This window comes from Mauremys reevesii, unplaced genomic scaffold (assembly GCF_016161935.1).
Source record: "Mauremys reevesii isolate NIE-2019 unplaced genomic scaffold, ASM1616193v1 Contig39, whole genome shotgun sequence".
Taxonomy (NCBI): domain Eukaryota; kingdom Metazoa; phylum Chordata; order Testudines; family Geoemydidae; genus Mauremys; species Mauremys reevesii.
The window spans coordinates 367,385-384,816 of NW_024100850.1; the positions used below are offsets into that span (position 1 = coordinate 367,385).

The following is a 17,432-nucleotide window of genomic DNA, read 5'->3' on the forward strand; positions in this document are numbered from 1 at the left end:
TCCTGGGGTTACCCCCCACCCTGGCAGTGCAGTGCCTCCGGCACACGGAGCAGCGGTGTCCTGGGGTTACCCCCCACCCTGGCAGTGCGGTGCCTCCGGCACACGGGGCAACGAGTGTCCTGGGGTTACCCCCCACCCTGGCAGTGCAGTGCCTCCGGCACACGGAGCAGCGGTGTCCTGGGGTTACCCCCCACCCTGGCAGTGCGGTGCCTCCGGCACACGGGGCAGCGGTGTCCTGGGGTTACCCCCCACCCGGCAGTGCGGTGCCTCCGGCACAGGGGGGCAGCAGTGTCCTGGGGTTACCCCCCACCCTGGCAGTGCAGTGCCTCCGGCACACGGGGCAGCGGTGCCCTGGGGTTACCCCCCACCCTGGCAGTGCGGTGCCACCGGCACACCGGGCAACGAGTGTCCTGGGGTTACCCCCCCCGGGCGGTGCAGTGCCTCCGGCTGCGGGGTAATGAGTGTCCTGGGGTTACCCCCCACCCTGGCAGTGCAGTGCCTCCGGCACACGGGGCAGCAGTGTCCTGGGGTTACCCCCCACCCTGGCAGTGCAGTGCCTCCGGCGCACGGGGCAGCGGTGTCCTGGGGTTACCCCCCACCCGGCGGTGCGGTGCCTCCGGCACACGGGGCAGCGGTGTCCTGGGGTTACCCCCCACCCTGGCAGTGCGGTGCCTCCGGCACACGGGGCAGCGGTGTCCTGGGGTTACCCCCCACCCGGCAGTGCGGTGCCTCCGGCACAGGGGGGCAGCAGTGTCCTGGGGTTACCCCCCACCCTGGCAGTGCGGTGCCTCCGGCACACGGGGCAACGAGTGTCCTGGGGTTACCCCCCACCCGGGCAGTGCAGTGCCTCCGGCACACGGGGTAATGAGTGTCCTGGGGTTACCCCCCACCCTGGCAGTGCAGTGCCTCCGGCACACGGGGCAGCAGTGTCCTGGGGTTACCCCCCACCCTGGCAGTGCAGTGCCTCCGGCACACGGGGCAGCGGTGTCCTGGGGTTACCCCCCCCGGCGGTGCGGTGCCTCCGGCACACGGGGCAGCGGTGTCCTGGGGTTACCCCCCACCCTGGCAGTGCGGTGCCTCCGGCACACGGGGCAGCGGTGTCCTGGGGTTACCCCCACCCGGCGGTGCGGTGCCTCCGGCACACGGGGTAATGAGTGTCCTGGAGTTACCCCACACACACACCGCCCCACGGGGCAGAGGGGGCAGTTGTGGCGCCAGGATTTAAAGGGCTCCGGGCTTCCCTCAGCAGCAGGAGCTCTGAGCCCAAATAGGATAATCATATTCAGTAAATCATAACCTTTCCAATGACACCTCACGTGACTTATCTTACATAAAATACGTTATGATTATATCTTAACCATATCATCATCATACCACTGTGAAGAATATGGGGTGCAGCGTCACACTGTCCTGTAGCTTTGTTTTATTTCCTTCACTTGACCTCCAAGCCCACAGAATGAGCTTTCTTGCATGTAGTATTGCCCAGATGAGATCGTTCCATTAACCAATCCTTTGCGTTGTGATGTTCCTTGATGGCACATCTGATTTTGATAATCCCTTTGGATGGGCGGTGGGGGGGTTCCCATGCCTGAGCTTACAAATTCAGAGCAAACATTTTCAAAGTTATAAAGTAAAATTTACGTATTTCCTTATAGCATGGAATACAGACATTGTAAATGAGATTAATGCAGGCAGCAATTTACAAGCATTTCATAGAGTCTAAACGCTAAATGTATTCTTATGAGACTAATACCTTTTCTGAGCAATACTAACATTCCGATGAACTGATCTGGGGTTTCCAGTTATAAGTGTGTCAATGCTTTGGCTAATGCTTGCAGCCTGGGCAGCAGCTGGGTCTGGCCTGCCAGTGTTACACCCCTAATGTGGGAAATGGAATGACAGCATAAGGGTGAGAACTGAATGAATGGACCCTGCTGATGGACCCAATAGACTTGAAGCTCCATGGACATTGGGCAAAGAGAGAAAATTGCCTATAACATTGAGAGAGCAGATTCCAATCCACTTGCTCATATTGAATAGCACCTTGCTCCACAAGCGGTTCTATCAAAGTCACCACTTGTGGAGTGCGGTGCCATTTGGTGTCAGCGGATCTGGGTGTGGCTCCCTGCTCACTAGAATGTGCTAGACCTGCCTGAGTGACTTTGCTACACAGGAAAAGGTAGTCCAGGAGCTAACGTTTACTGATGGTGTGAAATTCCATACGGCACCTGCCTTCGTAAAATCTGCATGTTTATGTCGGCAAATGGAATATTCAACAGTAGATTGTATCCCAGTTCATGGCAACTACACCTGGGTTTTCCCCTCAGTGGTCCAGCAAGGGCATCCACTCCCAGGCTTCTGGCTCCCCAGCCAGTGTCTCTTAGGTGACGAGACACCTGTCTCTCTCCCTCCTGACCAGGGTATTTCCAGGCTGCACAGTTCCTTGCCCACACTTAGTCATTGCCAGCAAAAGACAGCTTGCCTAAGCAGGCCTGCTGGCGTTCTCTTCAGAGACCGATCAGAGTGTAACTGCCCAGTTCTAAGAACCAGAGGGCCAGTCTGTTTCCTGGATCAGACAGAAGGCTCTGAGTCAGCTTAAACTCAGGCTATTTATTCACAAGTCCTTTCTCTGCCTGGTTTGTTCCTGGAGAATCCACTCCAAGCTGTCCTCAGGTAACAAGTGATCAGCAGACAAAAGATCCCCCTGCAGGGCAAACCTTGAAAAGCTGAGTCCTTAGGTGGGCGTTTGCAATTCCCTTTTCCCCAGTATTGCCTTAATCCTGTCTTCCCGCTAAAGAAGTTCCAGAAAAATCCTACAATATTACATAGGTGTGACGGGTTGGATCACAGAAACCCCCTTGGGAGCTGCTACCTGATGTGCCAAGACTACTTCTACCCCTGCTTTCCCTGCCAGCTCGGGACCCCAGCACCCTGTCTTGCTGAGCCAGACACACCCGTCTTCTCCAATGCAGACCCAGGGTCTGAATTACTTGCCCCAAAGCTGCAGGTTTACCTGAAAGCAGATCACAGAAGTGTTCCTGTCTTTAACACTCAGATGCCCAACTCCCAGTGGAGGCTAAACCCAAATAAATCCGTTTTACCCTGTATAGAACTTATACAGGGTAAACTCATAAATTGTTCACCCTCTATAACACTGATAAGAGAGATATGCACAGCTGTTTGCCCCTCCCCCTGGTATTAATACATACTCTGGGTTAATTAATAAGTACAAAGTGATTTTATTAAATACAGAAAGTAGGATTTAAGTGGTTCCAAGTAGTAACAGACAGAACAAAGTAAATCACCAAGCAAAATAAAATAAAAAGTGCAAATCTATGTCTAATCAAACTGAATACAGATAAGATCCTCACCAGTTCCAGAATGCTTCCTGTTACAGACTAATCTCCTTTTAGCCTGAGTCCAGCAATCAATCACACCCCTTTGTTCCAGTTTCTTCCAAGTATCCTGGCGGAGTGGAGAGGTCCCTCTTTAGCCAGCTGAAGACAAAATGGAGGGGGTCTCCCAGGGATTTAAATAGACTTTCTCTTGTGGGTGGAGACCCCCTCCTCACTCCTATGCAAAGTCCAGTTCCAAGATGGAGTTCTGGAGTCACCTGGGCAAGTCCCTCCCATGTCCATGCATGACTCACAGTCTTTACAGGCAGAAGCCATTGTCTACATGGTATCTTATATGTCTCCAGGAAGACTTCTTATGTGGACTGGAGCATTCCAAGATGCATTTGTTCCCCAAGTGCTTCCTGATCGGGTACTTAACCTTGTGAATTCCTTCCTAAAGAAACTGACCAAATGCCTCACAAAGCTTACTTAGCAATCAAGCAAGTTTACAGCCAATATTCTTAAACTCAAGTACAAAATGATATATGTGTACAAATAGGGTGAATAGATATAGTAGACCGTAACCTTTACAGAGATATGTTACATGGCGCAGACAGCACAAAATATATTCCAGTTACGTCATATTCCCATAAAGCATTATGGGGTACAGTGTCACAATAGTCACTTGCATTTTTAATACAATGGGCGCTCCTAAAATATGCCCAGGATATTGCCATCTGTCACAGGTGGATCCCCCTCACCATTAAAAAGGTACGCCCTTATTTCTCTCTGAATTTTTTGTCTAGCTTCAGGTTCAATCCATTGTCATCATACACCTTTCTCTGCTAGATTGAAGAGCCCCTTGTTAAATATTTGTTTTCCATTTAGATGCTGATGGACTGTAATCAAGTCACTCTTAACCTTCTCTTTGTTAGGCTAAATAGATGGAGCTCTTTGTGTCTCTCACTGGATAGCATGTCTTCTAATCCTTTAATCATTCTCATGGCTCTGCTCTGAACCTCTCCAATTTATCAACATCATTCTTGAATTGTGAGCACCAAACTGGACACAGTATTGGAGCAGTGGTTGAACCAGTGCCAAATACGGAGGTAAAATAACCTCTATTCTCCTACTTGAGATTCCCCTGTTTATGCATCCCAGGATCACATTATCCCTTTTGGTCAAGGTCCCACTAGGAACTCATGTTCAGCTGATTATCCACCATGACCCTCAAATCTTTTTCAGAGTCACTGCTTCCCAGGATAGAGTCCTCCATCCTGTAAGTATGGCCTGCATTCTTTGTTCCTAGATGTATACATATACATTGACATTTAGCCATATTAAAATGCATATTGTTTGCCTGCACCCAGTTTACCAAGAAATCTAGATCATTGTGAATCAGTAACCTGTCCTCCTCATTATTTACCACTCCCCCAATTTTTGTGACATCTGCTAACTTTATCAGTGATGATTGTATGCTTTCTTCCATCAAGGTCATTGATAAAAATGTAAAACAGTGTAGGGCCAACAACCAATCCCGGCAGGTCCCCATTTGAAGCACACCAACTTGGTAATGATTCCCCATTTACAGTTACATTTTGAGATCTATCTATTAATAAATTTTAATCCATTTAATGTGTAGCATGTTAATTTTATATTCTAGTTTTTAATCATAGAGAAGTCTTTATTACTTCAGCACTATTACCTTTATCAACGCAACTTGTAATTTCATAAAAATAAGATATCAAGTTAGTTTGGCATGATCTCTTTTCCATAAATCCATGTTGATTTCCATTAACTAAATTACCCTCCTTTAATTCTTTATTAATGAAGTTCCATATCAGCCACTCCATTATCTTGCCCAGGATCAATGTCAGGCTGACAGGCCCCTAATTATCCAGATCATCACATTTACCCTTTTTTAAAATTTGACACAACATTAGCTTCCGGTCTTCTGGAACTTCCCCAATGCTCCAAGACTCATTGAAAATTAACTTTAATGGTCCAGCAAGCTTGTCAGCCAGCTCTTTTCAAAACATTCTAATTTAAAAATGCCTAACTTTAATGGCTTCTGTTTAACATCCTCCCAAGATACTGGTGGAATGGAAAGAGCGTTATCACCATTTGATGAGACTATATCATCTGCTTTTGCCCAAATACAGAACAGAAATAGTTATTGAATGCTCTGCATTTTCAGCATGATTATTGTTAATTCTACCATTTCCATATACTAATGGACCAATACCATTGTCAGAATTATTTCTGTTCCTAGTATATTTTAAAAAATTCATTGCCGTTAACTTTGCTGGCCATAGATTTCTCCTTGTGTCCCTTTGCTTCTTTTATGAATTTTCTACTGTTCCTATCATATATATAGCTGCCTTGTGCTTTAACTTCCCCTCTAAAGCAGGTTGGTTTTATGGTCTCTTTCCTCAGTTTTGGCTTTTTGGGCATCTAGGAAGGTATTCTTAAATGATTACCAATTGTCATTCACATTTTTCTGTTTAAATTCTTCCTCCCACCAGCTTTGGTTCATAATTGTTTTTAGCTTTGTGAAATAGGTCCTATTAAAGCACCAACTATATATATTAGTGGTCTGGATTTTATTCTGCTTGCACATTATAAATGTAATCAAGTCATGATCGCTTGTACCTAAGCTACTCCTATAGCTAATTCTCTACTATGCTTCTTTCCTGGTGACTCAGTGTGTAAATCGGGCTTCCATTGGGTTGGCTTACAATGCTTAGTTTACATTTGGAGAGATACATATCTTACCTCCTGTCTGGAAGAAACCTGTTTTTCTCTTTGGTTGGAGACAGATTTTAAAACATATTTTCAGTATATATACAAAAGCCTTAAATGTAATTCGTATATGCATCTCACAATGATTTAAGGATCAGTATGATAAGAGCTTTTTTTAGAGACCTCTACTTGACATCATTTACGGATAAATTCCACAGAAGTGGTGTGCTAGATGTAGTGAGTTTGTCAGGCCTGTTAGGAGTTGCTGTAATACAACAGTGAACCCTTTGATGGTTGGCATTGGGGAATTTTTAGGGTCACAGTCCACCTGTTGACAGTCCCACCTGCAGTGATGCAATTGGGCTGAATGGAACATGATCACTGCTTTTGTCAGCCTCTTCCCTGCTTCCTTCCATGGAATTGGCTTCACAATTTCCCCTGCCTGCTGGACTCTCTTCCAGTGGGCTGGATGTTCCCTGCAAACCTGAACCATCATTCCCTTTCTGTTCCTGAGAATACAGCAAGTCTACTAGCTGTGTCTCTGACCAGTTCTTGGTGTTTAGCTGCCTTACTCTGCAGAGAGATTTTACTCGGTGCTTCTCTCTTTTACAGTACTTGCTTTTGTTTTCGCAAAAGTGGTGTGCTAGATGTAGTGAGTTTGTCAGGCCTGTTAGGAGTTGCTGTTATACAACAGTGAACCCTGTTGTTGGCCTTTAGGCAATTCACACTGTCAGAGATTCTTAAACTGAACTCTGTAAGGTTTGTCAAGAATATGACAGGAAATTGCCACATCTGCCACATTTCTGCTTCAACCTGCCAAGATACTGTGTCTAGTATGTTCGCTTCTAAAGCTCACAGTGTCGTGATGTCACTTCTCTCCTGTCAGCCCACTCTGACTTCAGAGTGGAAAAGGGAATGGCAAGATGAATGGATGCTAGAGGAAAGGCAATGGGGAAGGTGAGAGCTATGTCAGGGAAGTCAAAGGTTAAAGTCAGCACCTTTGGAAGTCAGACAAACAAATGATTAGGAGTATGGAACAGCTTCCATGTGAGGAGAGGTTAATAAGATGGGGACTTTTTAGCTTTGGAAAGAGACGACTAAGGGGGGATCTGATTGAGGTCTATAAAATCACAGCTGGTGTGGAGAAAGCAAATACAGAAGTATTTACTCCTTCTCCTAACACAAGAACTAGGGGTCACCCAATGAAATTAATAGGCAGCAGGTTTAAAACAAAAAGAAGTATTTCTTCACACAACACAGTCAACCTGTGGAACCCTTTGCCAGAGGATGTTGTGAAGGCCAAGACTATAACAAAGTTAAAAAAATAACTAGATTAATTCATGGAGGATAGGTCTATCAGTGGCTGTTAGCCAGGATGGACAGAGACAGTGTCCCTATCCTTGGTTTTGCCAGAAGCTGGGACTGGGCAACAGGGAATGGATCACTTGATAATTACCTGTTCTGTTCATTCCCTGTGAAGCACCTGGCATTGGCCACTGTCGGAAGACAGGATACTGGGCTAGATGGACCTTGGGTATGCCCGTTCTTATGCTACTTTAGGCGTATGGACATAGGAGCCAAACTTTAACACTCTATTTTGAACATATTGGACCATTACAAATCAATTCTCAACAGTATTTGTGAGTTGCCATTATACTTTACCTAGTAAGTTTCCTGTTGCAATTCCAATTTCAGGGTTAGGAGATCTTCCCTGGAAGAGATGGAAAAGAGACCTGAAAGTGGAGAGTGTCTCCTGGCTGGAATTCCAGGCAAGCCAGTTAAGTCAAATTCAGATGATAACAGCGGTAATGCAGGCTCAGCGAAGGAGAGAGCTGTATCGTCGCCTCATAGGGACTTGGGAAATGCACAGCTCAATCCTAGCAGAGAAGAACCCAGGAAAAAACTCTGTGGCTATTTAAATAAACTTGGAGTCAAGGGGCCAATCAAGGCCTGGAAGTCTCGTTGGTTCTTTTATGATGAAAATAAATGTCACTTGCTGTACTGCAGGACAGCTCAAGATGTTAACCCTTTGGGGAGCATTGATCTCTCCAGCGCTGGTTTTGATTGCAAGGTGGAAGCAGATGAAGGGGTTTTTGAAATCAGAACTCCAAGCAGAGTGTTTATCCTTAAGGTGAGCACAATGTCTTCTAGGCAACTACTGCTGCTGGCTATTGTGAAATGTAGGAGCTAGTATTGCAGCTGTCAGTATGAATGGGCCAGCATTAAAGGGGGCCAGGTAAAAGTTCAATAGCAAGGTTTAAGCACTACCATGAGAGCATGCGGGCCTTTAGCTTTGGGGCCTGATTCTCTCACTGATTGATGCTGTTGTAAAACCAGGATAACTCCACTGGCTTCAATGGGAGCAGAAGCAGACATGGAGTTTAAAAGGAAAGTTAAGTCAGGAGCAGTTGAACTCCAGGATGTAACCATTCTAATACAACGCTGAGCTTTCCTGGCTTGGGGACGGGTGCTGGGACAACTTGGAAGCTCACTGTGACGGTTTGGGTCTGAGAGAGGCATGTGGTTACTAATTAAATGCCCTATTCAGTCCCGTTAAAGTCAGTAGCACTGGCTGGGGTTTATGTCCGCCTGAATTTTGCCCAAAGTGCCTAGAACTTCCCCTGTAAAACAGATACATTTACCTCTAGTTACAGTCAGATGCAGGGGTCGCAAGCCTCTCTTTCCCCACCTAGATTTAGTAAAGGATTCCTTGGTGCTTGGGGACTTGAGGACACCAGGCCTGACCTGACTCACCCGCAGAGCCCCATGGTCAAATCCCAGTCTCTGTGGGAATTCTCTGGCAAGGAGCAAAGGATCACTAGCAACAAGAGCTACTGAGGATGGAGCCTTTGCAAACTAGCTCCTACAGCTTTCAACTCCCTCTGTATCACTCTCTGCCCAACGCAGCAGGGCCAGAAATCTCCAGCTGTGACAGGCTTTTCCTTTAAACCAAGGAGACCAGCCGTCTAATGTAGTAGGCATTTGGCCGTTATGCTGGGAGACCAGGGTTCAGGATTTACCCCATGCCTCTTGAATCAGGGTTACAACTGGGAGCAGGTGTCTCCTGCCTGGCCAACATCAGCTGGACTGGAGCAGGGAGGTGGTGATCAGCTCTTCAGGGACCTCACAGCAGGCTGCAACTGGCTCTTCAGAGAGCCACATCAAACCTGTTTTTTGTAATGTTAGGCAGTCAGCAGAGAGGCCATGATGTACTGGCTGCAGCAGCTGCAGATGAAGCGTTGGGCGTTTTGTAATACCCAGACTGGGCTTCCTGTGGACAGCGTCACCGTGGCAGCCCTGCCTGCGAATGAATCTCTGCTCAATGAAACCAGTAGGTATTAAAGAGTTAACTATTTCCCCCTTATCTGATCCATGTACAGAGATTTTGGGCCAGCATTTTCACACAAGGCATCTAAATGAGTGCCAGGTCTCAGAGGTGCTGAGCTCCTGGAGCTCCCACTGACTTCAAGGTGGTACTGAAGTGCCAACGTGGAGGACCCCAAGCTTGAAATGTTTGGCCTTTGTCATGAGAGCAATACTAGCTCATCTGCAATAAAGGGACTGACTTTCATACACAGCCAGGGCTCTGTGTCTAGCTGGGGCTGTCTGAGGGGCAGCCAGGTTGGTGGGGTCAAAGGCATTCAGAGTTATGTCTACAGTTGCTCTTGTTTTTTCCCTGGAGTGATCCCCGTACAGTTCTTAGGAACTCCTCAGGGGGCTCCAGGCCTGCAGTGATCATTTTGTTCCATTTGCAATCTGTGTCAGGACACGATCACACAGTTACGCCCATGTGACTGGTGCAGGGTGCTGCTCGGGGCTAGTCTGTTGCTTAGCTGTCACCAGGTGCAGACTTTCCTGCTTGAATAATAAAAAAAAAAAAAGGTAACATTTGGCAGCAAATGCTGTACCTCTGTTTAAAAGAGGCATAGATGTGTGTTGGTCTCTCTTTTACTTGGCAGCCATCACTGTCTTTTCCAGTAACCCAGGCTCTGTGGCATCAGTTTTATTATGAGTATAAATACAAACAAATGATACTGTCTGCGGGGGGAAATGATGCCAGCACAGTTCTGTTTTTTCCTTGTTTGGCTTCTGTGTGGACCTTACTCAGGGTTACTGCATTGTACACTTTAAAATGTAAACAGTTAAAGTCAACTTAGGTTACCTTGGCAGTGGATGAATATAAAGATTTTTGCATCTGCAGGCCTCTGGGTTCTTATCTGTGTAGCAAACTACAATTGTTGGATGCAGTGTTGTAGCCCAGGATATTAGAGAGACAAGGTGGGTGAGGCAATCTCTTTACTAGGCCAGCTTCTGTTGGGGAGAGAGACAAGCTTTCGAGCCACACGGAGTTGCTCTTCAGGTCTGGGAAAGGTACTACGAGTGTCACAGCTAAATATGAGATCAAACAGATAGATTATGTGCTACTTACTTATGCTAAACCAGGGGTGGATTAGCCACTGGGCCAATGGGGCCCCTGCCAGGGGCCGCGGCCAATTGGGGGCCCCCAGGAAAAATGGGCACCCCATACCCTGACTGACTCCTCCCACCCACCCAGCTCTCCTGCCAGGGAGCGAGGTCAGGGCACGGTGGCCTCATGCGGGGGGGATGGCAGGCAGAAGAGGTTATGATGAGATAACCGGCTCTGTGGATGAGGGGAAAGCAGTGGATGTGCTATTTCTGGACTTTAGCAAAGCTTTTGATACAGTCTCCCACAGTATTCTTGCCAGCAAGTTAAAGAAGTATGGGCTGGATGAATGGACGGTATGGTGGACAGAAAACTGGCTAGATGGTCGGGCTCAACGGGTAGTGATCAATGGTTCCATGTCTAGTTGGCAGCCGGTATCAAGTGGAGTGCCCCAAGGGTCGGTCCTGGGGCCGGTTTTGTTCAATATCTTCATTAACGATCTGGAGGATGGTGTGGACTGCACCCTTAGCAAGTTTGCAGATGACACTAAACTGGGAGGAGTGGTTGATACGCTGGAGGGTAGGGATAGGATACAGAGGGACCTAGACAAATTAGAGGATTGGGCCAAAAGAAATATGATAAGGTTCAACAAGGACAAGTGCAGAGTCCTGCATTTAGGACGGAAGAATCCCATGCACTGTTACAGACTAGGGACCGAATGGCTGGGCAGCAGTTCTGCAGAAAGGGACCTAGGGGTTACGGTGGATGAAAAGCTGAATATGAGTCAACAGTGTGCCCTTGTTGCCAAGAAGGCTAATGGCATTTTGGGTTGTATAAGTAGGGGCATTTCCAGCAGATCGAGGGATGTGATCATTCCCCTCTACTCAGCACTGGTGAGGCCTCATTTGGAGTACTGTGTCCAGTTTTGGGCCCCACACTACAAGAAGGATGTGGATAAATTGGAGAGAGTCCAGCGGAGGGCAACAAAAATGATTAGGGGGCTGGAGCACATGACTTATGAGGAGAGGCTGAGGGAACTGGGATTGTTTAGCCTGCAGAAGAGAAGAATGAGGGGGGATTTGATAGCTGCTTTCAACTACCTGAAAGGGGGCTCCAAAGAGGATGGATCTAGACTGTTCTCAGTGGTAGAAGATGACAGAACAAGGAGTAATGGTCTCAAGTTGCAGAGGGGGAGGTTTAGGTTGGACATTAGGAAAAACTATTTCACTAGGAGGGTGGTGAAGCACTGGAATAGGTTACCTAGGGAGCTGGTGGAATCTCCTTCCTTAGAGGTTTTTAAGGTCAGGCTTGACAAAGCCCTGGCTGGGATGATTTAGTTGGGTTTGGTCCTGCTTTGAGCAGGGGGTTGGACTAGATACCTCCTGAGGTCCCTTCCAACCCTGAGATTCTATGATTCTATGGAAAGGGCCCCTACTTGCTCCGGCCAGGGCCCCACAAACCCCTAATCCATCTCTGTGCTAAACTATCTGTTCAATCTCATGTGTAGCTGTGACACTGGTAGTACCTTGCCCAGACCTGAAGAAGAGCTCTGTGTAGCTCGAAAGCGGGTCTCTCTCACACCTCACCTACCTTGTCTCACTAGAAAACTACATGGAAGGTTGGATGGCTTCCTCTGGTCTGTCTTGAACAGATACACAGACTGAGCTGAAAGGATATGACAAGGCTTAATGCCTAATGTAAAGAGGCAGAGTTTGATCAAAGGTTTGGGAGCTCATCTAATTTCTCTCCTGGTTTTCTAGTGCACACTGAAGGCGAGGGGTTCTTGCCCCCTGTGAAAACCCCTACAGATGTGGTAGGTTTAAAGGCAGCCTCTCTGCCCGCTCCCCAGCTGTCTACTGCCCTCCAGAACATCTCCCTCAAACACCCTTGGACTGAATTACAGTAAGTGGCGGTGGAGGTGTGGCTGGTGTGTTGGGCTGCTGCCTTGTGGCGTTCTTGAGCATTACTGTAGCACAAGACAAGAAGTGTGTCGTGTGGGTAATGCCTTCATGCAGACGTGTGGGAATTCAAGCGCAGTAGAGTGAATACCACACAGGAGGAAATGCAAGCTCTCTGCGGTGTTTCCTTGTCCCCTCTCTGGCTCTCTGACCAGTAAATCTCAGCAGCAGGTCTACAGCCTGGATTTTTTTAAATGCCAGTGTCCATACACCTTTTGCACGAGCACTTATGGTGATGTGCACAATCTAGTAAGTGCGCTCACAATCGGGTCTGAGTGCACGCAGTAGAGCTTGATCCACAGCCCACTGAAGTCAGTGGGACTCTTGCTGCTGATTCCGTGGGCGTTGGATCGGGTGCGCTGGGCATGCACAGAAGTCGTCATGTAGTGATGGCCCAAAGCAGCTGCCCTTGCAAGGCGCTGAGCGCTCTAGCACCGATTCAGCAAGTGCTTAGCCCCCAGCGTGTGAGCAGTTCCGTTGCCGTCAGTGGCACTGCTCAGTGCTTGAAGTTAAGCTTATGCTGAAGTGCATCAGTGGATCAGGGCCAGAGTACTCAGCCCTTTGCAAGATCAGGCCCCATATGCACATGGACTTCCAGCACCTCCAAGGGCCTGATGCAGCTCCCATCAAAGTCAATGGAAAGCTCTCACTGACTACGGTGGGAGCCAGATCTGGCCCTGACCTCCCGAGTTCTGATCCAGCAGAGTGCCTAAGCCTGTGCATGCCCAAATTTTGACTGTATGTAAGTGCTTTGGAGATTGGAGCCCTAGCATTCACCGTTGGCACAAGCACCAGATCATGGAGACTAGAGCCTCTAATGCTAGTCAGGGGAAAAGCTACTAATGTCAACAGCTAACACTGTTGGCAGTCCTGGTGGCTAACACTGCCAGCCAGCCCATTGGGACCACACGCTGTGTTTTCCTAGGAGGAGAACGCCACAAATTCAGGCTCTGTGGGGACTGGAGAACATCTCGGGTGGGGTAGGACAGGCTGATTTGTTTCCCACAGCATGGTAGTTTAGCTAGGGCTCTTATCTGTGGGTCAGGTGGGCAGGAGAAACAGACACTCTGTTAGGAGCCTGAGGATATAAGCGTGTCCTTGCATCCGCTATCTTCAGATCCAGCCTCTGCTGCGTGGTTTGTTTCTCTCCCTCTCAGTATTTCCAAAGCACCTGTCGCTGTCATAGCCAGGTACCGGTTTTGTTAGGAGTCTAGTTTGGCTATGTCCAGCGGACCCTATATATCATACTTACTGTAACCAAGACAAATTGACGCAAATAAGGAACGCGCAAGTGCGTTGCAAGAGAGACAAAGAAAGAAAGAGCTGGCTTTGCCTACTGTCTATGCTGTACCAGTCTTTTCTGCCACCGTCACTAGCACAACATTCACTTACAGGAAAGACTTGGGGCCAGATCCTCAGCTGCGGTAAATGGTCAGAGCTTATGGGGCGCTCTGCTTAATTCCACCAGCTGGGATCTGGCCCCACTAACGCCAGTGGAGCTATGGCCAATTGACACCAGCTGGGATCTGGCCCCACTGATGCCAGTGGAGCTACGGCCGATTGACACCTGCTGGGATCTGGCCCCACTGACGCCAGTGAAGCTATGGCCGATTGACATCAGCTGGGATCTGGCCCCACTGACGCCAGTGGAGCTACGGCCGATTGACACCTGCTGGGATCTGGCCCCACTGACGCCAGTGGAGCTATGGCCGATTGACACCAGCTGGGATCTTGCCCCACTGACGCCAGTGGAGCTACGGCCGATTGACACCTGCTGGGATCTGGCCCCACTGACGCCAGTGAAGCTATGGCCGATTGACATCAGCTGGGATCTGTCCCCACTGATGCCAGTGGAGCTATGGCTGATTGATACCAGCTGGGATCTGTGCCCACTGATGCCAGTAGAGCTACGGCTGATTGACACCAGCTGGGATTTGGCCTGTTTTTTAGTGATCACTGATGAGTAGGGCCCTACCAAATTCAGGGTCATGAAAAATGCGTCACGAACTGTGACGTCTGATCTCCCAGCATGAAATCTGGTCTTTTGTGTGCTTTTACCCTGTACTGTACAGATTTCACAGGGGAGACCAGCGTTTCTCAAATTGGGGTCCTGACCGAAAAGGGAGTTGCAGGGGGGGGTCACAAAGTTATTTTAGGGTGGCCATGGTATTGCCACCCTTACTTCTGCACTGACTTCAGAGCTGGGCATCTGGAGAGCGGCAGCTGTTGGCCAGGCACCCAGCTCTGCAGGCAGCAGCGCAGAAGTAAGGGTGGCAATACCATACCAGGCCATCCTTACTTCTGCACTGCAGCTGGCAGCGACTCTGCCTTCAGGGGTGGGCTTCTGGCCAGCAGCCACTGCTCTCCAGCTCCTCAGAAGTAAGGGTAGCAGTCCCACAACCCGACCCCCAATAACCTTGCAAACCCCCCACAACTCCTTTTTGGGTCTGGACCCCTACAATCACAAACAATTCACATTTAAATAGCTGAAATCATGAAACTTACAATGTTTAAAATCCTATGACCTTGAAATTGACCAAAATGGACCAATGATCACTGGCAGGAGATGGATCACTCAGTGATTACCTGTTCTGTTTATTCCCCCTGGGGCACCTGGCATTGGCCACAGTCGGAAGACAGGATACTGAGCTAGATGGACCTTTGGTCTGACCCAGTATGGCTGTTCTTATGTTCTTATGATGGATGTTTTTCTGGATTTTCTTATGCCAAGTGATGGTACCTCCCAATGACCCCTCTCGCAACTCCTCCCCTCTGCCTTACTTTTTCCTTCCTGCATAACAAAGTGAGGAGCAGCACTCCTGCGTGGTGATCCAGGGGAGCCACTGATCAGGCTGGCCTCCGTGACCACAGCTCTCCTGGCTCTTGGGCTCCCTGGGTTTCTTTGTCTTTTCAGAAATACAATCTACAATTGCACCAGGCAGCTCCCGGGGAATGGCAGAAGCATCTCGGGTGTTGAGGGATTCCCGGAGCACCCTGGGATTCCGGAGGAAGAACAAGAGGTGGAAGGGGAGGCAGAATGTCCAGGTACTTTCTCCTCACTGCCCTTTGTGGCCTGTATCCCAGCCTGGTATCTTAAAATCATTGTGCAGCAGCCCTACCAGCTGTTGAAGGAGACGGGGGTTTCTTTGAGCATGGCTACACTTGCAGATGTAGAGCGCTGTGAGTTAAACCCGCCGGAGGCGCAGTAGGGAAAGCACTGCAGTCTGTCCACACTGACAGCTGACAGCACACTGGCCTGGCCACATTTGCAGCACTTGAAGTGGCATTGGGAGCGGTGCATTATGGGCAGCTATCCCAGCATGCAAGTGACTGCAGTGTGCTTTTCAAATGAGTGGGGGTGGAGTGGAGTGTGACAGGGAGTGTGTTGTGTGTATGTGGGGAGAGAGAGAGTGGGTTTCTGGGGTGCTGAGAGTGTCAGCATGCTGTCTTGTAAATTCAGAACACCCCCCCACACCTCTCTCTCACTCACTCAAAGCAAACAGTAAATGTTTGCTTTTTCTTGGAGCTGATAAGCACCCGGCTTCTCCGAAACGGAGCTTTGAAAGGGCATTTCCACATTCCTGCAGCCAATTTCACAACAATGACAAGACTGGCCACTTGACTTAAGGGGATTATGGGATGTTTCCAGAGGCTGATCAGAGCGCAGTAATGCAACACCTCGTTCACACTGGTGCCACGGCGCTCCAGCGGGGGTGCAGCAAACGCTATTCCGCTCGCCCAGGTGGAGAACCAGCAGCACTATAGCCGCGGAGTCAGAGCGCTCTACGTGCCTTGCCAGCGTGGACGGGGAGTGAGCTAGGGCGCCCGGGACTGCTTTATTGCGCTGTAACTCACAAGTGTAGCCAAGGCCTTAGGGAGGGTTGCGATGTCCTCTGGGGACATTGAACCCTAGTGCTCTGCTCTCCAGGGCTCCGGAGCAGCTCCCTCTCATTGCTATGGAACATCGCAGGGTGCTTCCCCAGCTGGCACTGATTGGCATAGCTCCCTTGAAACCACTTTGCAGGAGCTGGGGACCTGGCCCTGTTTTCTTTTTGGTGCCTTCAGCAGTGGGGTACCTTGGCACCCAGCACATGGGCTTTGTCAGCACTTTCCCAATGGCTGCAGTTTAGAGCAGCCACTCCTGCCTCTCTGCTCTCTGTTCTGAGCAGCAAATCCTCCCTCCAGAGTGGTCAGGCTTCGCTTGGCAGCCGGGCTTCCCTCCAAATGGCCATTACTGGCGCCCCTCAACTGGCGTAACTCAGCATAGCGCCACTGACTCCAGCGGAGCTCCGGCCGATGGAGCTCGGCTGGGGCCGGGCCCTGTGTATCTACATTAGATACAGCACTTCAGCTGGCACTGTGTGTCCGTCATTCTCCGGCTGCTCAGTGAGTTGGGGGCTGGTTTCCCACAGGAGAAGTGACTCCCCTCCTCTCACTTGTCTCCCTCAGCCAGGAAGCAGGCCCGAGAGGACACACGGGCTGGGCCCAGGTCACACTGGCCTAGGAAAGCGAAGTGGCTGACCAGCGGTTTCCCTGCCTTCACGGAAGGGTTGGCACGTGAGAGAAGCTCCCCTGACAACGTGGCTGTTCTGCAGCAGCAGGTCCTGACGCTGACGGAGGAAATCAAGTCTCAGAAGGTGAGGCTGGTCTGGGGACTGTTGCTCCAGAGCCCAGCAAAGCCATTGGGGTGGCTCTAAAGACCACAGGGAGCTTTGGATCAAGCCCCTAGCGTGCACTGCCCCTGCCCTGGCTCTCTGCATCCAGTCAGCCCTCAGGAAGGTGCCTGTGGACAGCCCGGGGCCAGGTGGGATGCACAGCACCTCTGGGGTGGTACAGGCCATGGAGCATGGCGACCCCTCCGTGCTGGGTGCTCCCAGGGCAGGCTGGCAGCACAGCTCCGCTGTTGTAGACACATAGGCATTGCAAGTCGTTCTCCGACACTGGCTAGTGCCCACATCTCAGCAAAAGGCAGCTATGGGGTGTTCTGCCCAG

General features: G+C 49.5%; 1 protein-coding gene across 1 annotated transcript in view; it reads left to right on the top strand.

Annotated features, from left to right (window-relative positions):
• The first annotated feature begins 4,517 nt into the window (after positions 1-4,517).
• LOC120393937 (TBC1 domain family member 2A-like) overlaps positions 4,518-17,432 on the top strand; it is a 46,452-nt gene continuing 33,537 nt past the window's right edge. Inside the window, exons 1-6 of the mRNA XM_039518395.1 lie at positions 4,518-4,614; positions 7,773-8,208; positions 9,264-9,408; positions 12,243-12,384; positions 15,355-15,485; positions 16,890-17,077. Of these exons, the coding sequence (XP_039374329.1) occupies positions 4,559-4,614; positions 7,773-8,208; positions 9,264-9,408; positions 12,243-12,384; positions 15,355-15,485; positions 16,890-17,077 (1,098 nt within the window). The 5' untranslated portion in view covers positions 4,518-4,558. The remainder of the gene's footprint in view (positions 4,615-7,772; positions 8,209-9,263; positions 9,409-12,242; positions 12,385-15,354; positions 15,486-16,889; positions 17,078-17,432) is intronic.